Raw genomic sequence first — 26,869 nt, forward strand, 5'->3', positions numbered from 1 at the left:
AACCCCCTGCCACCTTTGCCTCATAGAGTCCTGAACACAAAATAAACGTTCTTTGTGCACACAAGTTGTCTGACCTGCATAGCTGAGACTCCCTTTCTCTCAAGTGACACTCACACTGTGCTTCAAACATCCTTAACGTGAAAGTATACAGTTTGCCCAGCTATTCTGAAAGGACAACTGTTTTAACGTTTATTTATTTTTGAGACAGAGACAGAGCACGAATGGGGGAGGGGCAGAGAGAGAGGGAGACACAGAATCGGAAGCTGGCCCCAGGCTCTGAGCCATCAGCCCAGAGCCCGACTCGGGGCTCGAACTCACGGACCGCGAGATCGTGACCTGAGCTGAAGTCGGACACTTAACCGACTGAGCCACCCAGGCGCCCCAGGACAGCTGTTTTAAAAGCCCTACATCCTGGGGTGCCTGGGTGGCTCGGTCACTTAAGTGTCCAACTCTTGGTTTCAGATCAGGTTATGATCTCGCAGTTTGTGAGTTCGAGCCCCGTGTGGGGCTTTATGCTGACAGCACAGAACCTGCTTGGGATTCTGTCTCCCTCTCTCTCTGCCCCTCCCCTGCTCATTCTCTACCTCTCTCTCAAGAATAAATAAACATTTTTTTAAATAAAAATAAAATAAAAGCCCTACATCCTAATTTGCGAGGCTCCACATTTTTATTCCCTGGAGTCTTAAGGTTCTTTCCTATCTGGTTTCCAAATGCCCCCCCTGGATTCTCGCTAAGTTTATAATTACAGTCATTTTCTTAATCAACTGTAGGTTTTCCTGGAGCTCTGTCATCCTCAGAAAATCCTTAAGACCCTCCAGGCTCTGTCTCCAGTGAAGAGCAAACATGACCATTGGTCTCTGGCAGGGCAGGCCTGGTGCTCTGCACCCCTCTTCTCACCTCCACCTCCCTCTCAGGGCACCCCCCCTCCTATCCCCACCTCCCCTCCCCACCCTGCTACATCACTTATGCCAAAACAAAACACTTGGCCTCTCCAATTTAATAGTTTCACATAGATTTTCTCCTTCCTATATGGAAACATCATCCCTGTAGGTTACAATCCCCTTCTTGATAGTTTTGTCCAAAGAAAGGCAACGTTTCATCATGTTGAGACCCCAATGGTAAATATTTATTTATTTATTTATTTATGAGACAGAAAGAGTGTGAGTGAACAATGGGCAGAGAAAGAGGGAGACAGAATCCCACCAGGGGCAGACAGAGAGAGAGACAGAGAGAGAGAGAGAGGGAGAGAAGTGGGGCATTGACTCACCCAATGCGGGCCTCGAACTCACGAACCCATGAGATCATGACCTGAGCCGAAGCCGGATGCTTAACCAACCGAGTCACCCAGGTGCCCCCCCCCCAATAGTAAACGTTTTATTTGTATTCCGTCACACAGTAAATCCTTTACTTGTGATCAATATCTTGCAGACCTTTTACTGATTTCAAATCAACTACAATGTTTTCAGATCTATATGTATTATTGTTTATGTCCTTAGAAGGTTCGTGCTTTCAGAGGCTGAGCAGATCCTCTATATAACCTACCCTCTGCTTTACCGGTGAGAAAACCAGCTTCGAGAAGCTAGTGTTATGCTGGCCTAGAACCACACTTAGTTCCTCTGAAGTCCGGCTCAGTGCTCTTCCACCTGTATCAGGGGGCAGCTTCAGTTGTGTATCAAAGTCACAAAAGGCAAGAAGCCTGTGGGTTGGTAAAGGCACTGGCACCCAGTGGGGTGGCGCCTGGCGGGTCCAAGGGGATGGAAGCTCCCGGCTCCAGATTCTTCTGGACCTCACCCAACGTACCCCTTCATTTAGCTGTTCATCTGTATCCTTTATATTGTCCTTTATAACAAGCTGACAAAGGGCGCCTAGTAGCTCAGTTGGTTAAGCATGTAACTTCAGCTCAGGTTATTATCTCACAGTTCATGAGTTCAAACCCCACGTTGGGCTCTGTGCTGACAGCTCAGAACCTGGAGCCTGCTTCAAATTCTGTGTTTCCCTCTCTCTCTGACCTTCCCCCGCTCACTCTCTGCCTCTCTGTGTCTCTTTCTGTCTTTCTCCAAAATACATACACATTAAAAAAAATTTTTTATAATAAGCTGGCAAACAAATTTAAACAGGGGGATAAAGAAAGAGAAAAGGAGAACAAAGAGCAAGGAAAGAAGAGTTGAAGGAGAGACACTGTCCTCAAGTAACTAGGGAATGAAGCGAAAGCAAGACATTCAAGAATAGACAAATGAGGTTCTATTTGACTAGTTATTGCTTCTAGTAAAAGACCAACTGTGGTATATTAAAAATATTCTCTGGAGGATAAACAAGGAGATGAGGGGAGTCAGTTTTGGAGAAGTCACATAACTTGAAAAGGTTAACTAACAGACGACCCCAGTTTTCTCCTTTCATCTCAATGACCCCGAAAAGTCCTTCTACCTCCAAGAAAACAATGAAAATTAGGCCTCTGTTTCTGTCACTGTCATCATACATTTAGTTTTGTTCACCAGAACAAGAGCAACAAAAATCACAAAAGGCAAAATGAGATCTCTTCAGAGTATTTCTCTTAAGCGAACCCACAGGAAAGAGAAAGCAAATCTCTCTGGATGGTCAGCCCCTTAGTAAGGAAGAACTGGTGTTATTTTGAACTTCGCAGGAATGGTGCCCGAGGTAGAAACTCAAACCGCTTTGTCTGAGAGACAGAGGATGAATACCTTCTTCAGCAGGGCCACCACTCTCTCTAGCCTACAACCTGTTTCTGAAGCTTTCACGCCACTTTTCCTGAATAACAAGAGAGAAGAAAGGAAGACGGCACTACGAGTGGGGGAAGGAAATTGAACGGCAGCTATTGTAAGAAAGGCAGCCAGGAGGTGGGAAGAACAGGAAGGGTGGAGTTGGCCGGACCAGATCAAAGGCTGCAGCTGGAATGGGAGCCTTCACCTGCCAGGAGGCAATGGGGAAGCCGGGACTCTGAACCCGGCCCAGGTAATGGTGGGTGTGGAGAGGTAGATTCCTTCTATCTAACATGCACTGACAACATGTATTTGTAGGTCAATCTGCTTTGCTCTAAAACTTTTAAGGGTTTCCACTTTAGGTATTTATTTTGACCGGACGTAGAGGCGAAACCCAGGCTTTGCGCGATGCCAAGTAACTTGCTTGAGACTCCACAAGTTCGATTTCTCTTTCACCTACACCCCCACTTGTTCTAAAATACCTCCCAATGCCATGTCAAAAATAGAGCATTTTTTAAAAATCCAAAGGAAGGGGCACAAAATCTTGGAGGCCAAAACTGTATGGGCTTTGAAAGGGCAATGAAGCCCAAGGGTAAGTCTTATCTTGTAGCTGAGTGTCAAAAGGCTGAGAGATCAGCTTAAAAAAAAAAAAAAGACCAGGAATGCCTGGGTGGCTCAGTCAGTTAACCATACGATTCTTGATTTCGGCTTAGGTCATGATCTTGTGGGTTCATGGATTTGAGCCCCGTGTTGGGCTCTGTGCTGGCTGTGCAGAGCCTGCTTGGGATTCTCTCTCTCCCTCTCTCTGCTCTTCCCCACTCATGCTGTCTTCGTCTCTCTCAAAATAATTAAATAAAAACTTTAAAAAAATAATAATAAATAAAAATTTAAAAAGACTGGATGTTATCTGACCATTCATGCTTGAGGTGGTGAGATGCTCTTGAAATATAAATATGTCTTGGGATCCCCTGGTAAGGGACATTGTTATGTTTGTAACTCAACACTCCCAATCCACTGTCAGAGTCCCAACTAATATCCACATCTGTTGTCTGTGTGTCATCTTCATGGACAGAATCTGTCGCATTTACTAGCTGCTTTACTGATAACAGAGTTCCCCTAAACTGAAGTATTACTTCCAGCATCAGGCCAGCAGGCATTGATTTGCATAATCACATAAATGTCACTGCAAATGAGCCCAAGAAACCATTTGCAGAGATTGAGTTACAAAAAGGAGGAATCCCAGTACCTGGATGCAGGTTTAACAGTATGACAGTCAGTATAATCGTGGAAAACGCCCTTCAAGGAAAACATGCTGTTATGTGAACCCAGTGGGCAGACGTAGAAACAGGAAGGCTGAGATTAGAGTCTGCTTTACAGTTCTTTTGAAGTTTGCGGAGCCAAGTCGGGAAGCCAGAGAGGCTCTCGGGGAGCTGATCAAAGGTACCTCTGCAGGTTCAAGTTAACACGGAGTCGGTGAATCAGAGCGCACCTGCTTGTGAATAGCAACACGTTTCACCAAATAAAGTCAACTTTTTAGTCAAGCTTCGAGGTGGCAGTCCACTAGAAAACTTGCACAAAGTTTTTTCCTGCTATATCTTAGGTTCTCTGAAAGGGAAATAATGTTCTGCTTTGTTTTCTTTGCTTGGAGGTATTTATTTTAAAGCTGATCTTTGCCCCCTGGTGTGTACCACTTAAGACCTCTGGCTCTAATCAGCTTACACGGCCTTGTTTCAAAAAAGGTGCTGTTTTTGGGTTGGAGGAGAGAAGAGTGGAAAGGCACTGTCATAAATCTTCACTTTCCTTTTAAAAGGAGTGTTTGTTACTTCTTGAAGCTATGCCTTCATCCCAGAGAAGTCTTAAAAGACTTAATTTTTGTACAGAGGAAATTGAAAGGAGCAGCACAGAGTAACTATAGACACTAGGATAAGTCTAAAGTTTCTGAGTCAAAAAACAAAACAAAACAAAACAAAAAACAAAAAATCACCCCAAACAAACACGTACTTAAAAAAAAGTAGTAGCCCCGAGGTTGCAGGCTCAGAAAGCTGATACTTAGAAAGGGAAATGAAATGCACTGAATCAGAGATTAGGTGTTAAGACTTACACAGAGAAGCTATAAGACCGATTTCTTGGCATTGGAGAGTTCATTATTTCAGGCTCCGGCTAGTCTTAGGATTTAGGAAATCAAGAGGATGTGTCAATTCCGGCAAGTCTCCCTGAGAAGCAGAGATGGCCAAAGGGTAAAGCAATGGGTGTCGGCAGGGAGTTTGATAAGACAGCAGAAAAATAAATTGAGGTACTTAGAAAATAAGACCTGCATGTGATCATCTGCCAAAGCAGCCATCAAATCTTTATTGAAGATAAAATTATTGATAAAAATGGGACAGTTCCAAGTTCTTTCGTTTTAGGCATAGTGTGTGGAAGGAGGGAGAGCTTTGCAGAATCACCTAGTGAATGCAGGCTCTATTAGCCAGTAACCACAGACAAGTTGAATTTGGGTGAGTCCCAGTTTCCTTAGCTGCATCATGGAAATAACCTCTCCCATCAGGGTTGTAAGGACTAAATGAGATATGCATATAAACTGTCCGATAAGTATTACAATACTAATAAATCAAATAATATAAAGTGTTCAGTAAATACTGTTCTTTTTCTTTCCTCATTAATCTCACATTTTTCATTGTAATATTGGGTTTACAGATGATATATTTATAGAAAACATTACAACTGAAAGGACTGTTGATAAGTAATGTTCTAGACTGTGGAGATTTACTATACACATAAGCTGGGGGGAAATGTTAACTAATGTAATACACATTGGCTTTTCACAGAATCATTTGAGTAAATCAAATTTCAAAACAAAAATCATTGGCAAGAACTTTAAGCAACGAAACATTAATCATCAGATAGAGTAACAAGTCAAAAGGTAGCAAGACAGGTTTTTTTTTGAAAAAAAAATATGCGACAAGTTAAATGACTATCTTTCGCTTATCTATTGATAGTCTGTGAAAGCCCTATCCTCACATTAAAATTATAGAATTAATTTATAATATAGTTTGTAAAACTATATTAAAAATATATGCAATAATTTGAAATAATGCAGCTCTTCCAAGAGCTGAATTTGTCCTTAGATCATAAAATAGACTGATCCAATCAAATGTGAATAGATTCAAGATGCAGTAATTTTATTTATAAAAAAAATATTTTGAGATATTAGAAAACAACAACAAACCCAAGCTGGCAAAGCTTCCTAAGGCAACAGTTTTCCTCTGAAACCCCTCTACGGTTTCATTTTCCTTACCTGTATGCTATTAGTTAAATGTCTGTCTATAAATACGTTCCCAGTGCTCAGGGCGCCTAGGTGGCTCAGTCAGTTAAGCGTCTGACTTCAGCTCAGGTCATGATCTTGTGGTTCGTGAGTTTGAGCCCCGCGTTGGGCTCTGTGCTGACAGCTTGGAGCCTGCTTCAGATTCCGTGTTTCCCTCTCTCTGTGCTCCTCCCCCACTTACTCGCTGTCTCTCACAAATGAATTACATTGAAAAAAAAATTTTTTTTTTTTTTGGGGCGCCTGGGTGGCGCAGTCAGTTAGGCGTCTGACTTCAGCCAGGTCACGATCTTGCGGTCCGTGAGTTCGAGCCCCGCGTCAGGCTCTGGGCTGATGGCTCAGAGCCTGGAGCCTGTTTCCGATTCTGTGTCTCCCTCTCTCTCTGCCCCTCCCCCGTTCATGCTCTGTCTCTCTGTCCCAAAAATGAATAAACGTTGAAAAAAATTTAAAAAAAAAAAAAAAAAAGAAAAAAAATTTTTTTTAATGAATTTACAAATACGTTCCCACCATGGGATTTGGTTTCATTTGCAAGTCAACCATACAGTGCTTCAAAGCTGGCATGTTCTATTAATGTCATAAAACATTTCACTCAAAAACTGTTTCCTTCACATTTGATGAAATCCTTGTAGTACCTATTGCTGTATTCATCACTTTATCATGCTTTCCTTATTTATTAGCTGTTCTTTTGTGACCATCAACCATAAATTGCCACTATTTCCTCAGCCACAAAGTATCTGTTGAGTATTTTTTCAGTCTCTGAATCATAAAACTCATCTCAGATGGCAGTCCATTTTTGTTAGGGGTCAAGATTCGACATATCCTTCTCTGAATGAGTTTAATGAGACCTAAACCTGATTTCGGAACATTGCTTTTTACTCTGGCCAATTTTCCAGAGATAAACTTTATTTTTTCATTTGATACAAATGCATGTTCATCTTCCTGCAGTATTAGGACTATTTGTTAGTGGCTTAGTTTTACATGTTGCATGGACTGTATTTATTATACTATAGCATGAATCCAGTGTCAAATACCAAATTACGTTAAACTCTAATTGGCCAACTTGACCTAAATGATAATTCTTCATCAAATTACATTTTTTTTACAAAAATTGTCTAATATTTCAGCAAAAAGAAAAAAAGTAATTTTCTTAAAGTATGGATAGAGAATGAATTGTCAACTCCTAGTGTTCTACTTATGTAGAGATACAGTGGCTAATAAACCAAGCCACAAGTTTTCGTTTATTTGTTTGGTTTTTAAGCTTTCCAGGTGATTCCAATGTGCAGATAAATTTGAGAACTCTTTAAAGTAACTATAGTAAAATTCTAGTTTCTAGTAATGGTGGAGCCATTTCTTTTCTTTTCAGACTAACTTCCCTATAGGCAATGATAGCAAAACGTGAACAAAAAATTAAACAGAAAGCTATTGGAGGCCTGGAGAGTGACCTAAAGCAGGTAGAAACTAGAGGGTTGTCTACCCTTACAAGAAGGGAACTTCAGAGGATAAGACATGCAAGCTGTGGCTTGCTGCCTGAGGGCTCTCCTCCTCCTTCAAAAGGTTAGAAGGTGGCAGAAAACTGCAGCCTCGGTGGCCTGAGATATTAAGGGCAGAGTTGGAGTTGGCAGAGCAGATGGAAAGTTAGGAGAGGAATCCTGGAAAGGAGGGAAAAGAAGGAATAAATCTCAAACTCTGAATCTAAACTGTCCAAACCCTCGGTCGGCTTGTGCAGGGAGATCCCAGTGCACGCACTTGAAAGGCAACAGCTGGAAGCTGAAAGAACTGATCAGACATTTGAGCTACTTACTATTTACTACAGGAAAAACAGATTTTGAAGTTTCAGCCCAGCCAAATGAACGGCCTGCCAGAACAAAAATAACATTCTTTAGAGGAATGTAGCAGAATCCAGAATCCTTATTAATGTATCATCTATAATGTCCAACATATAGTAAAAAATCACCAGACTAGCAAAAAAATAATGTGACCTTTCCTGAAGCAAAGGGCAGTCAGCGACTCTGATTATGACATGTTAATTAACAAATACTTAAAGCCCCTATTATAAATAGCTCATAAGAAAATATACTTGTAATTAATAAACTGATGGGGAAATCTCAACAGAGAAATAGAATAAAAAAGAACCAAATGAAAATTATATATGCAAAAAATATAGTAACTGAATGAAAATTCACGGGAGACAGTAATTAGTGAATTAAAAATACCTTCATACATGGGGCGCCTGCGTGACTCAGTTGGTTAAGCATCCCACTCTTGATTTCAGCTCAGGACATGACTTCAAGGTTCCTGAGGTAGAGTCCCTGCATCAGGCTCTGTGTTTACAGGGTAGAGCTTGCTTGGAATTCTCTCTCCCTCTCTCTGCCCCTCCCTCACTTATACTCGCTCTCTCCCTCTCTCTCTCTCTCTCTCTCTCTCTCTCTCCTAATAAATAACATTTTTTTAAAAACTTAATACAAATTATTCAATTTGAAAAATAAAGAAATAAAAGAATGAAGAAAAACAGCCTGGAGACATGTAGGACAATGTTAAGTGATTAATATAAATCTACTAAAGCTCTAGCGAGAAGAAAGCAGAAAAAAAAATTAAATAATGGCCAAAATTTCTCAAATTTGGTAAAAAACAAAATAAAACAAAGCATCAACCCACAGTTTCAATAAGTTCAACAAACCCCAAGCAGCACAAACAAAACCATACCTAAGCACATCATAATCAAACTGCTAAAATACAAAAAGAGCCAGAGAAAGACATTACATACAAGAAAATGATACAAGTGACAAATTGATGTATCATCCCAAACAATGGAAGCCAGAAAACAAACGCCTTTAAAGTGATGGAAAAAAAACAAAACAAAAAGCAAAAACCATCAACCCAGAATTCTATCTTTAGTGCAACTGTCCTTCAAAGATGAAAGTAAAATAAAAGTCATTTTCAATGAACAAAAACAGACAATTTGTCACGAGCAGGCCTGCACAGTTCTCAAGGAAATTCTTTAAGCTGAAGAGAAATGATAACATGTCTTTTGGATTCACAGGAAGAGCACCAGAAATGATCAATATTTAACAAATATAAAAATCTATACACATTCCCTTTTCCTTTAATTTTCAAAGAAACGTGGGCTTGTTTAAAACAAAAATTAGACCATTTTACTGTCAGATTATGTATCTAGCTATAATATACAGATAAAACAAAAGGACTGAATGAATTATACTGTTGTAAGTGCTATATTTTATATGAGGGTATATAAGCCCTAAATAGATTGTGATAATTTAAAGATGTATATTGTAATCCCCAGAACAACCATTAAAAAAAGAGTATAGTTTATAAGCCAATAGAAAAATTAAAAGGAAATACTAGAAATATTCAATTAACCTGAAAGAAGGCAGGAAAAGAGAAACAGAGGGAGAAAAAAACCTAAATGGAAAGTAAATCCAAACATATCAAAAATTATATTAAATATATGTAACACTGTATGTTACCTAACTGGAATTAAAATGAAAACTTATAAAGGAAACAAAAAATTAAAAATAAATCAAGTATACACACCAAGTAAAAGGCAGAGATTGTTAGCTAGATTTAAAAAAAGCAAAACTCAACAGTATCCTATCTAAAAGGGATGCACTTTAAACACAAAACACAAATAGCTTAAAAGTAAGTAAATGAAAAAAGATCATGTAAATACTAAGCACAAAATTCATTTCTATTTGGCTTCAACAGTTATGTGGCCTTTTACACTTGGCATTCCAGTTACATTTATCTGTTTTGGTTTTTTTTAATGGTTTACATTTATTACACACCAGTTATTATCAACCAGGATATATATCAACCTCAAGAGGGAAAAAAAAACTCAAATAAAACAGGCAGTTTGGGAGGACCTTTTTTTTTTTTTTTTGTAAACCTTTGGGCTTCATCTGACCCTTGACATTTTTCTTTTAAATCACTCCCAGGGTTCCTTCTCTCCCCCTGCTAGTATGATTAATGAAACATCTTAACCAGGGAAGTCTTTCAGGATTTGCTGGTCTCCCTTATCTGTACTCAAAGAATTTCAGCCTTTGATCTAGCTGTTAGAGCAGGTAATGAGTCTTAGTTCTCTTTGTTCATTTCATTTTTATTTTATACCTTCCTTTTATTTACTTTACTATTCTTCCTTCCTTTCTTTCTTTTCTTTTTTTTTTTTTTTTTTTTTTTTTTGGTTTATATCTATTTCTGTGACCCTGAGGTAGCTGGCACCAGCCCACTGATGGCTCAGCACAGGCTACATCACCACACCTTCAGCTTATTTTTTTACACCTCTTAGTTTTCCTGATTCGTGTTTCTTTCCTACTTACAAGCCTTTGAGTTTAGCTCTTTCTACAGTAGGGACTTCCTTAATAGGTTTACAAAATTAGACAAACTTAAATTTGGAAGTTTTTCCACTTTCTTTCAACAGTACAGAGGCTGTGACGTTCTCTCAAAGTTAGACAATTCATAGCTGGAGCAGGGCTGGAAAGTACATGACTATAATAACAAAGAAACCTCATACTAAGCATGACTCCAAAGAATGGTTTTGTGGCATGTGACAACTCTGGTCAACCATGTAAGTGAAAGGAACACCACCAATTCCCTTCTGGCTATCCTGGCCTCGTAAGTAATTGTCTATCCCAACAAACTCCACTTGTGTATGGCACCAGTTTTCACCAACTGTGACCTTACAAAACAAACCTCATACACTAACAATCCCGTGGAAGACAGAACCCCACTGTTTTAATCACTTAAGAAAATGCTTTAGGTTTTCAAAGGTGATTTCAGTACAAATTAAGGCTATATTTGAATGGAGAGATAAGGCTATATTTGAATGGAAGGCTATATTTGAACCTAATGGAGAGGTTAGGAGAGACTAACCTACCCGCACCAGTTAATAAAGATTAATTTAAAGGGTAATGTGAAAGAGGGGGATGCTGAGGGACTGCTTGGGTTGTTTGCTTCTGAAAACTTAAGCCATAATCAGGTGCTTCGAGACCTTGTTTCAACACTGGCCATGTCCTAAAATATGCAGGACAGATCACCAAGGGATTTAGTGGTTAGCTAAGCACCGATGGAATGATTCATTTCAATTTGTCATTCAGTTTTAAGTAAAGATTTAAGGGCCTGCTTATAGCTCCTATCAAAAGTAAATATCACACATCCTGTTTATACATACTGGCTTGTTGTCCACGGTTCTTCAAAGAGCTGGTGACACCCCCTAAGTCACACTCCACCCTACCCCCAACTTCCTGCTCATTGGGTGCTACATTCCTATTCCTTTTTAAGTGCCTCCTCAATAAAATACTCTGCATTACAGTAAATTTTAAAGAAAATATTTTATTATGTCATGAAAAAAAGGTGTCAATCAACTAGATTCATACTTGTTTGAAAAAAACTGAAGATTTATTAATTAGACAGTATGTGGGCATCCTGTTCCTCGTGGGAATGAGAAGATGCTATAGGTTCTCTAAGTATTATTGCACAGTCTGGGGAAAAAAAAAAAACCAACAAAAAAAGGGAAGGGGGGAAAGAGAGAGAGAGAGAGAGAGAGAGGGAAAAATCACATGATCTTGGGAACCATCTCACATTATGAATAATCTACCAAGAAACATTTAAAAAAGAAAACCCTTTGTTTCTACAGTAGCTTTGAGTTTATAGTTCTTGGAATGACTGTATTCCATTGAAGACATCTCAGTAACAGGAAGCTTCACTTTAGCAATCCCATGTGCAAATATTAATAAAAAAATATATAAAATAATGCAGTTCATCTCTTGCCATCACCCCGACAATCATAACATTTGTGAAAATTGTTTTGCTTGAAAAAGGGTTAAGCTGTAAGTTTAGCCTGAAGCTCCATCTCTGCAGCCCGTTTGAGTGCAACATCCACTAGAAGCTGAAATCCACTAAAATCCTGGTTGAGGTCCGGTGGAGTAGGGGGAGGAGTGTTGAAAAGACCACTCTGTGTATTTGTACTTGGTCCAGATTTACACGTGTCCTCTGGGTACATGAGGGAGGTGTCTGTAAAGCTGCTGGCTGCTATCTGCTGTATATCTGTGTTTTGTCCCACACCAACTGGCTGGCAGAGAGAGAAAGGCACGTCCTTCAATGCAGTCACAGTGGTATGACAAATCACTGATGGGCGAGCCAATATTGATCCTGGGGATGATGACTTGGGGGACAGTGGTCTCCCCAGGGCTGGGTTTGGTCCAGCTGAACAGGAATGAAACGGGCTCTCCTCTAGAGCTGGTATGAAGTTTTTGATGCCCATTGCTGACTCCACAGAGCTCGCTTCAGAAATCTTGGCCCCACGGCGGGAAATTGTGAACTGATTTGGATCTTTGCCATCTTTCCTCAGCATGTCTGGGAGGAGCCTGCGGCGGGCGTTGATGAACCAGTTACAGACCTGAAATCATACAGGTACGCTTTAACACTCAGCAAACGGTGTTCTGAGAACCTTCTGCGGGATGCCTAATTGATCTCTCTCTTTGCATTAAAGAAGGCGTGAAAAGGCTTAAATGGGAACTTCCAAAGTTACTTCAAGGTATTTGAGCTCAGCCAAGAAAGAGAGCTGCTTCCTGCCATAAACCTCTTCCTTTTCTAATACAAATTCCCTTTTTCATCTCATCATCCTTAAGCCTTTTCAGGAGGAAGAAAAGGATAAAAATTCTCAAATGTCTGAAAATGATTTTAGGGAGAGAAGTTTACCCTTTAACGCTCCCCCAGAACTAACCTATTACCTACTGCCCCAGCATTTAAGTTAATCAACTACAGGAAAACTTTTCCTGTATGAAAAGAGCCACTCCTCCCAGTTACTGATTTTTCCCAGTTCAAATGACTGTGTCAACAGGCATAACATGAATTACCTCACTGAAGTCTGTCCTTGTTTAAATATCAAACCAGTTTCCTGGGCAATAGAGGCAGATTTAACCTCCTCTTTATGTTTGCTGCATAAAAGAAGGCTCTTTTAGGCATTAAAGGAAATGTTGTTTGACAGATGACTGTCAAGTGGTTTCTGTTTCTCTAAATAGCCAGTTATTAGCTTTCAGCACTATAAAGTTTATAAGAAAAAGATATTCCTTCCTTTTTTTTTTTTTCTTTTTCAGTGGGGAGGCATTTCATGATTTGATATACAGGAATGCTATAAAATGCCTTTGGAAAGGAAAAGAGACAACGCATGTGCATACACTTCCTGTTCTTTTTTCCTTACCTGTAGTGTAGACAGGTGTGTTTGTTGGGACAGTAATGCTTTTTCTTGCTCCGAGGGATAGGCGTTGTATCGGTGCTCATACAGCCAATCACGGAGAATCTGAACAGACTCTTTGGGCAGGTTGCCTCTGCGCCTTCTCTTGCCTGCACCAGCAGAAGAAGAAAGGTCCAGGGGGATGTCCATGTTGTCATCATCCTCCGTCTCACTGCCGGACGCTACCACAACACCTGGTAAAGGACAAAGGTCAGCCATCAACCGCTTTTCTCGGGGGAGCACCTACAGCAAAAGCTTATCTCTTGACCATTGAGTGTGTAACCATGTTTTCTCAGCTGCCAAGAGCCAAGTACAGGACCAGTGTCTTCCGTCTGGAAATTTCTGAGCACATGGCAAAGCCTCAAGCGTAATTTGACTAGTGGCACATTACAGATTCTCCACCAATTGTTAGATGCCCTTTCATACGCACTTTCCTGTAGAATTTAACTTTTTACATTCCTTTGGAATGATGCTCAGAAAAGTCTACTGCAGCAGAGACAGAGCTGCGCTCAAAGTGAATAGTCTGTCACACACGAAACAGGAAAGGTGTTAGAGCAGATGGAATGTGTCTAGCCCCCTTCTCTGAGGTCATTGCTAACTTAGGAAAAACAATCCAAGTGTCCTAATGTACATTTTAAATGCTATTCTTCCTCCTTCGTCCATTGAAGATTTGAAATAAAAAGGCAGAGTCATGCATTTTTTCCATGCCTAGGAGGGAAAAAAAAAAACACACACACACACACACACAACCCAGTTGGTATTCTAAAGGCAAAATACATTTAACATTTTCTGCAAACTCCATGGTCATTTCTTTTTCATTGCTACCTACATTTCTTCAAAACTTAGGCACCTAGTTTTCATGGACAGCATTGGTCAACCTTTTACTAAATACAACCAATCACTGAAGTTTTCAGTTTCGTTACACAAAAATATTTTTCTACTACTAGTACTTGAGTAAGAGGTCAAAAGATACCTCAGACTGATTACATTTTTAAATTCCTATAAATTTCAACTGGCAGTTTAATCGGAATCTAGAATACTAGATACCAATAAGTAGAGTTCAGTCTTAAATTATTACATGACAAAGAAAATGGAATACGTAATCCCCAGAGGAAACTCCCTTTGTAAGTACTTTAATCCTACCAGAAATTTTAAGAATTCACAAGCCATAGAGAATATTTGCATCACATATGATAGACTGGGGTCAACAAAAATTCAGATCTGGCCCTTAACATTTAAACATAATTTTGAACTTCAAAACCACAACTGGCAATTCTGAATGACTGAGAACTCTGTTTTGAAAACAATCTAGAATTTTTAAAATGTAAAAGCATACCATGCTTGGAAATACCAGTATTTCTATATAAAGAAAATTAAAATAACACGAAATGGAAAGGTACGCATTCTTGACTTTGTAGAGGCAACTCAAGAGTGGTTTGCCCTGATAAAAACTAAAAACAATGTTCCCCATAGTGATAACCCATTTGATGCATTAAAAAAATTTTTTTTAACCCATCCTTTCTTTTAAAGCATTTGAACACTCAAAAAGCTACTCATTCAAAGATTTGTTTATGAGCTGGCACACAGTTAATTGAGTCTGACTTGGTGACACATTTTTAGTTTTGGACTGCAGGGGGCAGACAGTACTGGAGGGAGTATCCACAGAAAACGCAGGAACCTTCCAAAGACAAAGTAAAGCAAGTTCTAACAAAAGAGTAGAATGATCTTGCAAATTCACTTTAGCTCAAGGCTTAACAAACGGCTATCAATAAAACACACGAGAATCCTAAATTTTAACCGCAGGGTATTATTTGATGTTCCCCTTCCCAGAAGAAGAAACTGCTTAAAAAAAAAAAAAAAGTTTACAAAAAAAAGAGGCACATTTAAAACTGAAACTGCTTTCACCGTGAAGATGAGAGACTTTTAAACCCTTTATTGAAATTTGGGTAAAGAGCTATTAATAAAAAAAAAAAAAAAAACCTTAAGAAATTATAAATGAGTTCCTGTTTTACATTTACTTTGATAAATAAAGCAATCTAACTTTTTAAAAATGTGTCAAGTAATTGAATGACTAAGGCAAATTTAAATAAAGCAATTTGTTTAAACTCTTCAACGTCTGAAAAGCCAGACATTATTCTGGAGGCTATAATCCCCCTCCCCCGCTTTTAAACTAGAAAAAGTGTGAAAATTTGCTCATTGAACAGTGGTGAATTCCCAACTGTAAGTTGGTAATAACAAAGAGTTTGAGACAAACAAACAAAAAAAAACCCTGAAGCCTGCCCTTTGATCTGCTTGTTTAGTTTGACAAGAAGCCTGATCTTTCAGAATAGGTTAGTGACACACAAAAGCAGGTTTCAGTTAAGCAACGCTAAACAGCAGTGCGACTTTACTCTGTTCTCAGTTCATTTAAATAAATGAATGCCAGGCCTCTGGACCTCTTAACAAATATTTCCAATATGTGCACAAAAGCTGAAGTAACAGGAAGTTAAGACTTCAGCTCCTTGGCCACACCAGCTGATATTTCACGGCAACAAACCACGTTTGCTGCTGTCAGGACTGTTTTCATTAAAACTCTCCCTCCGGATTGTGGCTCAGCTTGGAAAAACAAAAAGACTTTTCCACGTTACTCATTTCCTATTGTAACAGAGCTTTTGAAAAGTTTCCCGGTTACCGCCTGTTTCCAAAGGTCCTGCTCTGCTTACACTTTAAAAAATGTGGTGGTGGGGGAGGGAGATCACAAGCCTCTTTTACTCCATCCACATACAAGGAAATGTTTAGAAAGCCACAAGATGGCCTATGGATCCCACAGCTCTAAAAATCAATCTTTTCTTATTAGGAACTGGGGGTGGGGGGTGGCGAGGGAAGGCCAGAGACACCGTGGTTGTGAAGTTGGACTTTTAAAAATATCTAGAAGAGGCTAGAGAAGAATCTACAAATAGGAATAACCGAAGGAAAAGTTCAAGCGTACAATCAGAAAAAGGAAACCTAACCTAACAAGTTTCCTGATCAGAGTATCTCAGGAGATGCCGCAGGAATCGTGGTTAACACCCCAGGCACAGACTCCAAGGTGCGCTGGGCTGGACCCAGCCAGCAGTAAGCAATTCTAAAGCAAGAATTCCAAATTGTCAGGAACTAGGTGCAAAAAGACGTCGGGGATTTTCCTCACGGAATCGCCTTTGCTTGTTCTAAAGCTATTTGCTGGGTGAGAAGATCTTTCTGGCACCCTCAGCTTTCTAAAGACGAGATACTATTATCACCAACCAGGACGAAATCCCCGGCTCTGCGATGGAGTTTAAGGTGCTTTTGTTTTTAAGAAAACTTGAAAAGATTTTCACAGACTTTTCTAAGAGACTGCAGTCCAACTCCACGAGCCGGGCGGGGCAGATTTCTTCCCGGGTCCTGGCTGAGCAGACCGGGAACGCGGGCCCCCTCCGAGGTGGTTTTAGGAAGGGGGCGGGGAGGCAGGACGGAGGAGGACCAGAGGAGAGGGAGGAGCCCGGGAGGGAGGATAGCCAGGGAGCTTTTGTTCTTGCGAGTTCCGCAGCCCCAGCTGAAATCGGCCCCTCCAACTGTACAACCTGAGGGCTTCAGGAGTTTCAGATTACAAGAAGAAACTTAGAAGCGCGGCCGTGAACCCCAACATTCTGAGGGGTCTGCCCGCCCCCCCTAGGGTTTGCCGGGAAAACCTAAAAAGGGAAAGAAACCGGGCAATCTCAGCAGTCTCGGCTCCCCCGCACGAGCTCGGAACCAGTCGCAAAGTTTCCCCTCCAACACGTCACCTTTCATTGTTTCCGTGAGCCGGCGCTCAGGAGCAGGACCGTGCGCCCCCGGGACCGTTGACCCCTAATATTCCCAGCCCGCGGCCGGAGAGTCCCAGCCTCGTTTCTCTGCTGGGGGGCGGGGGGAGGGGGGGAAGACCCGGAGGCATCCGAAGGGGGCTCCGGGAGTGGGGGAACGAGGAGCGCCGGGGCAGAGTACCCGAGGGGGCGCCCCGGGGAGGACCCGCCAGGCTGCTGAACACCTTCCCCACCCGAGCCCGAACAATGGGGGGAGCCCGCCCCCGGCGGAAGCCCAGTTTTGCTTTCGGCTCACAAGAACGACTTTTCCAAAACAAAACCCCCAAGTGACTCCCGTCAGTTCCACTGGGAGAGGGAGAACGCCTTCCAATAGGGATCTAGACCCGTCAGTCCTTGTTGAGGTGACACAGCCTTCCAGACACCACTTTGGGCGCTCCCCGCACGCGTTTCTCACCGAGCCCGGTTAAACGTCCGAGCCTCTAAGCCCCCACGTTCTCACTGTCCCCCGGAGAGTCCTACCCCCAAATACTGACTGCCCTGGGTTTTGACCTTCGCTTTTACTCTCGCTGGGAAGGCACGGGTTGGGAAGCTCCGCGCGTTGGGAAGCCACCGGCCCAGCATGAAAGGTACACAACACCAAGATGAAAACGTGGCCGAGGGCACCCTCCCGGGTTGAAGGCCGCCCCATCAACAATACTGGGTTTTCACTATATCCGCTGGACTGGTCTGAAAGAATGTGGAGTTACAAAAACTCGGGGACGCTCCTGGGCATGCGCAGCAGCGCCCCCCCCCCCCAACCCACCCCCGCGCTGGCTTCCCTGAGCGATTAACTTCTGTTTTGAACCACTCCACATAAATCACAACAGAAAAGCCAACTCTGGCTCACCACGGAACGTTCGGGGTACCTCCCAGCCAGGGACCCAAAAGTTAACTTCAAAGGGGAGTTAACATTCTTTGACCTTTCGGGGCGGTGGGTTGTTTTTTTTCTTTCTTTCTGTGTATTTTGTTTTTAAACCAGACTGACGGCAAGTTTTAGTTGTAACGCTTCCAGGACGCTTCGTGGAAACAATGACAGACTCACTCTGTGCACTTACAACCAAGCCTGCTTGTCACACTTGGACTCGTTCTGACCACACGCCGCTTTAAGCTGTTTGCCCTCAGTCCTAACTCTTCATCTCGCCCCAAATTCATCGTGGGAAAACTTTTAGAGGCTGGGAGTTTTTACAAGTCTAGCTTTCCAAAGCTACCGATACCCGAGGGCGGTTTGGGGGCCAGAGGCGCATTCTTTCGATTGTGAAAACACCCCATCCCCAGCGAAGATCGTGCCGGGGCCCAGCTGGGAGGGAGTGGGGGCCCGGGAGCCCAACTTTCAGACAAAGGCGCCGCCGCTCGGTGGTCCCGACCGCCCCGGGTCCAGCCCGGGAGAATCGGGGCGGGGGTCCCCCCGACCTGGGCCCACACCCCCGCTCGCAAGAGCCAGCGAGGAGCCACGCGGCTGCTCCGCGGAGCGTGGGGTGGCGGCTGAGACAATGAAACTTGGAGGCGCACAAACAAGGCGCTGAGCGTGTTTCTTGACAACGTGCCAGCAGCGTGGAGAGGCCCGTCTCCCCACAACAGCCCCTCGTGTTGTGTCTAGAAGGAAAACAGCAACTGCCATTTCAGACGCAGCCTCAACAAAGAGAACGGCCGCGGTTTCTGCCTGAGAGCCCCGGGCTGAAAAGTCCACCAAGTCACTCTCGCCCCAAGCCTGGCGGGGCCCCGCGAGCACGTTTCCCCGGACCCGCGCCCGTGGCGCGCACAGACCGTGGAGTCTTACCTTTCTTGCTTTTCATTCTGGAGCTTCCCTTCCAGCGCTAGGCGATGCTGGGGTCTCGAGGGGCCAAGAGCGGGGGGTGGAGGGGGCAAGCGATTGTCCTCCTTCCCCGCAGACTCTCCCCTAACTTATAGGACGCGCTCAGCCGTTATTGCTAATCAAGGCGCTCGGATCCCAGGCGCTCGCTCCTTGGGTGGAATTCAAGTGACACTTGGGCTTCCTCCTGCCGGGATCTTCTGGCAGTCGTCCGGGGGCTCTCCTTCGCCCAACTCGCTCCCCTCCCCACTCGTCTCCTTTGTTCCCCGCTCCTGCTCGGCGTACCTCGGCGCTGTCAGAGTGAGAGAGGCAAAGAGGGAAGGTACAGGAGGTCCTGCCTCCGCCCCCAGCCGCCCGCCCCGTCCCCCGCCCGCCCCGCTGCTCCTCCGCCCCTCCCCCGCACCTTCCAGGCAGGGAGGCCGGCACCGAGCGCCCCGGCCGCGCTGCCTCACTCCGCGCCTGGCTAGCCGCTGTCACCCGTCCCTCGTGGGGGCTGCTGAGCCCAGAAACCCGATCCTTCCTCCCTGCCGCGCGCACGCCGCCCGCATCCCTCGCTCGGCGGCGGCGGCTGCACCAGGCTAATGCCCGGGTTTCTCCTTTGGGCCTTTCTTCCTTGGGCTGGCGAGGGTGCGTTTGGTTAGGAAATTTCAACAGATGGAAAAATGCTGCCCCCTCCTCCACCCCAGGGAAGAAAAGGCTTCCCTCTCGTTTTTGACAGCTGCCCCAAACTCCACCGTCCCTCTCTAGCCGCAAGGAGAAGACAGCTGCTTCTGATTCAAGGGGCGGGGCACCGTAGGAAAAGTATTCAGGACAAGAACCAACTTCTTCCAGAATGCGCGGCTGCCATTGACACGCGGGCGCGGCGCGTCGCACCCTGCTCCTCCCGGGGCTCTTCCTCCAACAGCGACGGCGGGGTGGGGGAGGAGAGTGAGACACAGACACCCCAGGCGAATGTCTGTTACCCCGGGCTAAAGCTGCGAGTTCCGGAATGGATTGCAAGGCAGTTTCAAAATCTAACACGTTGCGGACAGACACTTGTCATGCTCACATGCTCTTTAAAAGTCTCAGCCTGGGGACTGCCCGGGCGCGCGCCCGCCTGGCTGCAAATCGGCCTGAAACCCCCACCCTCCGACCCCGGCAGTGCCGCCTTTAAGGGAAGGGGGCGACCACACTGGGGCTGCTCATATGTTTCGGTACACAGTCTACTTTTAGGACTTAAACCCTGTTAGGGGACCCTTTCTCCCCTCGGGTAATTTCAAACAGAAACTAGCCATTGAGCAAACACATGTTCCTGTTAGTTTATTTTGGTTGAGAGTTAGGACTCCAACAGGAGTTCCTTGATGAGATTACCCTTTTAAAAGACCAGATGCTGTTTGGCTGATTTCAAGAAACGCCTGCCCCCTCCCCGCCCTCTCCACTGGGTCTAGTTTTCGCGTGTGTGTCCGGTTGTTTTGAAGTAAACGAACTGTCGCATGCCTCTCTAAGACTTTCCCCATCACTTAAAAAAAAAAAAAAAAAAAGAAAAAAGAAAAAAAACACCCAAACCGTAAATAAACCTAGTAGAGACGTCAGCGCCTGAGTCTGCCTCCAGTTTCGGCTCTGTGCTGTTTTTGTTTTGTAACCTCGATGGAGAAGCCGGCAGGAAAAGCTCCGTGGAAATAAGGTTAAACCCGAGAAGGGCTGAGGCGGCCAAACGATGACTAACTAGACTTTGGAGCCTCTGTTTCAGGATCACACTGAAAATTAAAGCCAGCCTCCCACCCACTCGCCCTCCCAAAAAAAAGACACCCCCGCCTCGAGAGTGAATTAAGGCCAGAGTTTACAAAGCTTGGGTGGTTTTACCAATTACAGGACTTAAAATGAATAAACAAGGAAAAAAGCGTCATTCTAAGAAGGCAGCAACCTTATGACTTTTTTTTTTTTTCTTCTGTGGTTTGCCGACTGCTCGGCACCTATGAGAACACACATCTAAAACGGCAGAGGGGGGGAAACATGGTCCTAGGGGAAACCACCAGCCTGGAAGCTAGTCTGCAACTTGCTGGAGCGCAGTTCCTTCCCTGGGCCTGGCTGGAGATGAATCAGCTGCTGCGCCCGAGTGCGGGACAGATGTGGGGCGGGGAGCGAGCGGGAGGCCGCCCGTTAGAGGGCCGCGGCGTCCTAGCATTTGAAGGATTGTTTGTTGCTGGGATTGGTGGCTCGGATCCGTTGGTGAACTGGAGAGGAGGGAGGAGAGACGCAGGGAGGAGGAGTCGGGGGCCGGCCGACGCTGCGACTCCGCGGTCTGAGTGGCAGGAGCCTCGTCTGGAAGCGGGCGGTTACTGGGGAGACGCTTTGTTTGCTAACTTCGAAAGCTGCTTCGGCTGCCTCGGCGGCTTTCGAAGCCACTCAACAAAACACGCCTTCGGGTCGGCTTAACCCTCCCCCTGCCCGCTTACAGAAGCCCGGCACAAAAATGTTTCCGTCTGCGTGCTTATCCTTGGCCACGCGGTGGCTCTCATTAGGTACACAAAGGTATCTTTTTCCTCGTCGAAGTGAACTTGGCTAATTACTGCGATTCTCAGGCAACCGGGATGGAAACCGAGAGTTGAAGCGACTTTATAGGTAGAAAGCAGACTTTATAGGGGGAGGGGGAGGGGCGGGGAGAATTAAAAGCCTCTTTCAAATTGCGAAGAGGAAAAAAAAGCCGAACTTTAAACTCTCTTGCTGGAGGTCCGGCTTGATCCGGCCAATGCTCACCTTTGCTCGAACGAATCCTATCAAAACTGTTACTAAATCTGGAGAGATGCTCCCAAGAGGAACACGGGCACCATTCCGTGTGAGGGCTCTCCAGTGGATTCTCCGACCTCCATCCCCACCCCCAACCCCACCCCCATGGCCTGTCTCAAACTTGTTTGGGGCTTTGGATTGTTGTTGCATTCTGGGAAGAAAGTGCCTGGAGTCTGCATAACACAGGGAAGAAAAACAGCCCAAAAAAGTGGGCTCGGAAAAACCAGCAATTGCTTAGGATAATTTTTGTTTATTTGCTTTTCTCAAGGTGGAAAAACAAGTTTCAATTCTGGCTCTGTCAGTCCCTTTATGTCCCAGGCAGGGCCTCTCCATAAAACTGTTCCAATGACTTTTGAGTTTCTTTTCAGTGCTAAAAGAAATGATATGGATTCGCTTTTGCTGAATTCATATTCATGTTAAATTGGAAAATTATGTGAGTAAAAGTGAGAAAGTGCTTTCGTGCTGGAGAAGGCTGCCGATAAACATTTTTCACCATTATTTATTTTTTTCCCTCCAGGCACACATAGTTCCATTTGGTGTCATCTTTTGAAGCTGCCTCAAGGCCAAGAAAAGACACAGAGTTGTGTAAGTTAAGTTACTCTTCACAGCCTGCAAACCCTTCAAAGGCAAAAACTCAGAAACTTAGAAAGGTAAATAAGCCAGGAAAGTGTGTCAGTGTGTGCAGTTAATTTTTATATCTATACCAGGTCTATCAAGCTATCAGAGAAGTATTTACTTCATTCATCTACTGAACAGCCATTGATGGAGCAGTTTCCCTCCAGCAAGAATGGCGTCTCACAGTTGCTGGACCCCTTTTGCTTCTAGTCTCTGGGGAGCAGATACTTTTATGAAGTATGCACACTGCAGGGCTCCAAACACCACGCTATAATCATCTTTTCACATCTCAGGTCAGAGGGTCTTGGGCTGCTTAGGGAGAAGTTGGCCATTGTCTTTTCAATGGCCTGGGTTACAACCATCTTGTGGTGATTTTATCTGTCAGGATTTCTGTCCTCGCCTCAGTTACATGAATAATGTAAAACTGTGCTACTACTTTTGTTTGTAATCACTTTTCTCCCGGGCACTTCCTTTCTCAGTCTTTTCCCCTCTCTAGTCCAGTCCTCATTGCTCACTACCTACAGGGGGTTTGGAATCAAGGGGGCAGAGCAAAAAGATTATTTGTGGAGCACAGCTTTCCCCCCCTTTATTCTCAACAGCATGGATCTGTATTGTGCTTTCCAGTTTATGAAACGCTATTTTTTTTAGGTTTATTTTTTTTGAGAGAGAGAGAGCGAGCCGGGGAGGGACAGAGAGAGAGAGAGAGGGAGAGAGAGAATCTCAAGCAGGCTCTGCACTGTCGGCACAGAGCCTGATGTGGGGCTCGAACTCATGAACTGCTAGATCATGACCTGAACCGAAACCAAGAATGGGACACTCAACTGGCTGAGCCACCCAGGCACCCCAGAACACTTATTTAAATTACCTCGTTTAATACATGAACTCTAAGTGGGTTATTTTTTACCCCTTAAAGTCAAGTAACAACAAATATAACAGAACTGAAAGGTATAAAACCAAGTGTTGGACATAGATTATTTGGCTTTAAATCAGGTGATCTCTGTCATTCTTTGGAGGGGTGAAAAGCAGAGACTGACTAACCACAGATTACACACCAGGGCCTCCTGAATGGGGGTGGGGAGGGGGTAATGGTGGTGGGGGGGTGGCTCTAAAATCCCCCTCTTCTCTGAAATCTATCTGTAGTTTTGCAAGCGGCTGTCTTCCAACCTGCCTGCTTTTTGTACTTTTCTTCCCCTTTCCCCATTTTTAAATTAAAAAAAAAAAAGTTATTCTCAAAAATTCAGTAAGAAAGCCATACAAAGTGAAACATGAAAGCTCTCTTACTTGTCCCCTTCACTTCCCCTAGGCACACATGTGTGGTACGCACACTGTTACTTTTTGTTTTCAAGTCCCCCCCGCTGTGGCTGGGCCCACTCCACTCTGCTCTAAGTCTCGCTGTTTTTCACCAGTCAAAATTTGGCTTAAATGTCACCTCAGAGAAGTCTTCTGTGACCGCTTGACCTGAATTTAGGTTCCCCCCCACCCCCACCATCTAGTTCAGGGTTTCTCAACCACAGCCCTATTAATATTTGGGGTTGGATAATTCTTTGTTGTGGGGGCTGTCCTGTGCATTGTTAAGCAGCATCCCTGGCTGCTAACCAACACTTGCCTGTAACACCCTCCGCACCAAGTTGTGACAAATAAAAACATCTCTAGACATTGCCAGATGTCCTCCAGAGGGGATGGAAATGGTGTGGAGGAAGGGAGGAGGCAGGGATTGCCGCCGGTTGAGAACCACAGATCTACGCTCAACTGTTTCTTTGTTTCTTGCATAGCCACAATTTTTAATTATTTTGCTTATTTGACTATTAACTTGTTTATTTTCCTCTGATTCCCCTACTAAACTGTATGCTCATTATTAAATCTTCATGCACTGAGCACAATGCCTCACACATCATAGGTACCCAGTAAATATTTATTAAACAAAATAATGCATGAAAATGAGGCTCTAAGGGGGTGCACCTGGCTGGCTCAGTCAGCAGAGCATGTGACTCCTGATCTCAGGGTAGTGAGTTCAAGGAAGGAAGGAAGGAAAAAGAAAAAAATTGAGACTGTAAGAATCATTAATAAAAAGAATACAATCATTTATTATGTATAGCATGCCAGGGAGTATGCAAACACTTCACCTATTTAGTCTTATTTATTACTGAAAACAATCTTAAGACGTATTCCTTGTTATTACCCCATCTGACAGAGGAAGTTGTTGGAGTCTGGGGAAATGACATAATTTGTCCTGTCATTCTGACCCCCGGTCACTGATCCAAACAATAATGATATTCTGTAATGTTTTTTTCATTTATGTAACAATTTGTTTAGTGATGAGTATTTAAATAATTTCTAATTTGTGACTAGTTAGTCAAATTATATTTGAAATATAAAAGCTATAAAAAGGTAGTCCAATTATATTTGAAATATTTAGCAATTGAGAGAACATGTGCATCATCCAATTCGAAGGAACTCTTCCTGATTGTAAACTCCTGTGTCTCAGCAGAATGTCAGCTTGTGTACAGATCTTTTGGGGCTTGAGTCCCTTTGTAGGAGTCCCTGGGAGGTGGTATGGCTGGGTCAAAGGTATGTGCATTCAAAATTTTCATAGATATTGCCAAATTAGCCCTCCAAATCATCTTCCCTATTTAAAATCCCACCAAAGGGATGTGAGAAAACTTTTCTCTATGCCCTCACTAACACTGCATATTATTAATCAATTTCATATTTGTCAATCACCTAGGCAAATAAATGGCACCTAATTTTTATAAGGTTTACATTTCTTTGAGAAAGTGAGCACATTTTTGTGTATTTATTGGCCATTTTTTTTTTTTTTTAAATTTTTTTTTCAACGTTTATTTATTTTTGGGACAGAGAGAGACAGAGCATGAACGGGGGAGGGGCAGAGAGAGAGGGAGACACAGAATCGGAAACAGGCTCCAGGCTCTGAGCCATCAGCCCAGAGCCCGACGCGGGGCTCGAACTCACGGACCGCGAGATCTTGACCTGGCTGAAGTCGGACGCTTAACCGACTGCGCCACCCAGGCGCCCCTTATTGGCCATTTTTATGTCTTCTTTTTCCCTATTTATGACTTGTGTCAAATATTCTATTGTATTGGTTATTTTTATGTTCTTTTTTCTTCTTTTTTAAGAAGCAGTCTGTTTTGGGGTTAGCTTTAAAGCTCATCTAAAAAGAGTGAGTTAATGTTGAGGGAACAAGGTTAGGTGAAACAATAATGAAGGGAGGCAGCATGTCTGTTTTTAAAAAATATATATGTTGTTTGGAATAAGTACCATATTTATGCAGTAAGAATAGGAGTTCAGGAATATCATATCTGTTTTTAACATATTCCCTTTCTCCCCTTTCCGTCAAAAGGGTTAATCTATTCACGTGTTTCCATTTTATCACCATTACCTCTTCCCAACACTGTGGAGGACCCATTTATAATAGCAATGAAATGATGAAATATCTAGGAATAAATTTAACAAGAAATATGTGCAAGTTTTATGAAGGAAACTTTAAAACCCTACTGAGGGACATAAAGGAAGCCTTCAGTAAAATAAAAGATATAATTTATTCTTTCTAGCAAGATTCAATAGTGAAGGTATAAAGATGTTTATTTTCCCCAAATCAATCTTTAAATTTAAAGCAATTTCCATTAAAATACCAAGAGGATTTTTAAAAACTGCCACAGTTCATCAAAATAAAATAGCTCATGGGGCGCCTGGGTGCCTCAGTCGGTTAAGGGTTCGACTTCGGCTCAGGTCATGATCTCACAGTTCGTGAGTTCGAGCCCGCGTCGGGCTCTGTGCTGACAGCTCAGAGCCTGGAGACTGCCTCGGATTCTGTGTCTCCCTCTGTCTCTGTCCCTGCCCCACTCATGCTCTGTCTCTCTCTGTCTCTCAAAAAATGACTAAATGTAGGGGCGCCTGGGTGGCGCAGTCGGTTAAGCGTCCGACTTCAGCCAGGTCACGATCTCGTGGTCCGTGAGTTCGAGCCCCGCATCAGGCTCTGGGCTGATGGCTCAGAGCCTGGAGCCTGTTTCCGATTCTGTGTCTCCCTCTCTCTCTGCCCCTCCCCCGTTCATGCTCTGTCTCTCTCTGTCCCAAAAATAAATAAACGCTGAAAAAAAAAAAAAAAAAAAAAGACTAAATGTTAAAAAAATTTTTTAATAAAATAAAAAAAAAAACAAAATTAAACAGCTCACAATAGCCAGGGAAATGCTGAAAGAGAAAAGTAGAGATGGAAGCCCCTCCAAATATTTTATGTATGTATGTATGTATGTATGTATGTATGTAGGTATGTATGTATTTTTAAAGTTTATTTATTTTGAGAGAAACAGAGACAGCACAAGCTGGGGAGGGTCAGAGAGAGAGGGAGAGAAAGAGAATCCCAAGCAGGCTCTGCACCATGAGTGCAGAGCCGGACATGGGGCTCAAACTCACAAACGGTGAGATCTTGACCTCAGCCGAAACCAGGAGTCGGACGCTTAACCCACTGAGCCACCCAGGCGCCCCTAAAGTGTGTTTAGAAGTTCATAATAATTAAAATGTAAAAGTTTTGTACCGAGAATA

The 26,869-nt window shown here is 43.5% G+C and overlaps 1 protein-coding gene and 1 long non-coding RNA gene across 5 annotated transcripts in view; one reads left to right on the forward strand and one right to left on the reverse strand.

Annotated features, from left to right (window-relative positions):
• Positions 1 to 11,362: 11,362 nt before the first annotated feature.
• TGIF1 (TGFB induced factor homeobox 1) lies at positions 11,363 to 20,586 on the reverse strand. 3 transcript variants are annotated; one of them, XM_045457019.1, is made up of 4 exons: positions 20,488 to 20,586; positions 18,899 to 19,223; positions 13,253 to 13,479; positions 11,363 to 12,448 (listed from the first exon to the last, which is right to left on the reverse strand). In XM_045457019.1, exons 2-4 carry the CDS (start codon positions 18,912 to 18,914, stop codon positions 11,873 to 11,875), a joined length of 819 nt encoding a protein of 272 aa, XP_045312975.1. In that variant the 5' UTR covers positions 18,915 to 19,223; positions 20,488 to 20,586; the 3' UTR covers positions 11,363 to 11,872. The 3 variants fall into 3 exon arrangements, with proteins under 3 accessions (XP_045312975.1, XP_045312974.1, XP_045312973.1); XM_045457018.1 differs by lacking the exon at positions 20,488 to 20,586 and adding an exon at positions 19,754 to 19,916; XM_045457017.1 differs by lacking the exon at positions 20,488 to 20,586 and adding an exon at positions 19,335 to 19,698.
• Positions 20,587 to 20,659: 73 nt separating this feature from the next.
• The window catches only part of LOC123587334, a 46,267-nt gene continuing 40,057 nt past the window's right edge, over positions 20,660 to 26,869 (forward strand). Inside the window, exons 1-2 of one of the 2 annotated variants that reach the window (XR_006707248.1) lie at positions 20,660 to 21,532; positions 22,215 to 22,347. This is a non-coding gene — a long non-coding RNA (uncharacterized LOC123587334). The remainder of the gene's footprint in view (positions 21,533 to 22,214; positions 22,348 to 26,869) is intronic. The other variant, XR_006707247.1, reaches the window with a different exon arrangement.

The sequence above is a fragment of the Leopardus geoffroyi genome, chromosome D3 (assembly GCF_018350155.1).
Source record: "Leopardus geoffroyi isolate Oge1 chromosome D3, O.geoffroyi_Oge1_pat1.0, whole genome shotgun sequence".
Classification (NCBI taxonomy): Eukaryota; Metazoa; Chordata; class Mammalia; order Carnivora; family Felidae; genus Leopardus; species Leopardus geoffroyi.

Excerpts from the sequence above, each read along its gene's own strand:
- TGIF1 (XM_045457019.1), bottom strand. Across the intron at positions 12,449-13,252 it reads CACACCTGTCTACACTACAG|GTCTGTAACTGGTTCATCAA; the intron begins GTAAGGAAAAAA and ends GTATGATTTCAG.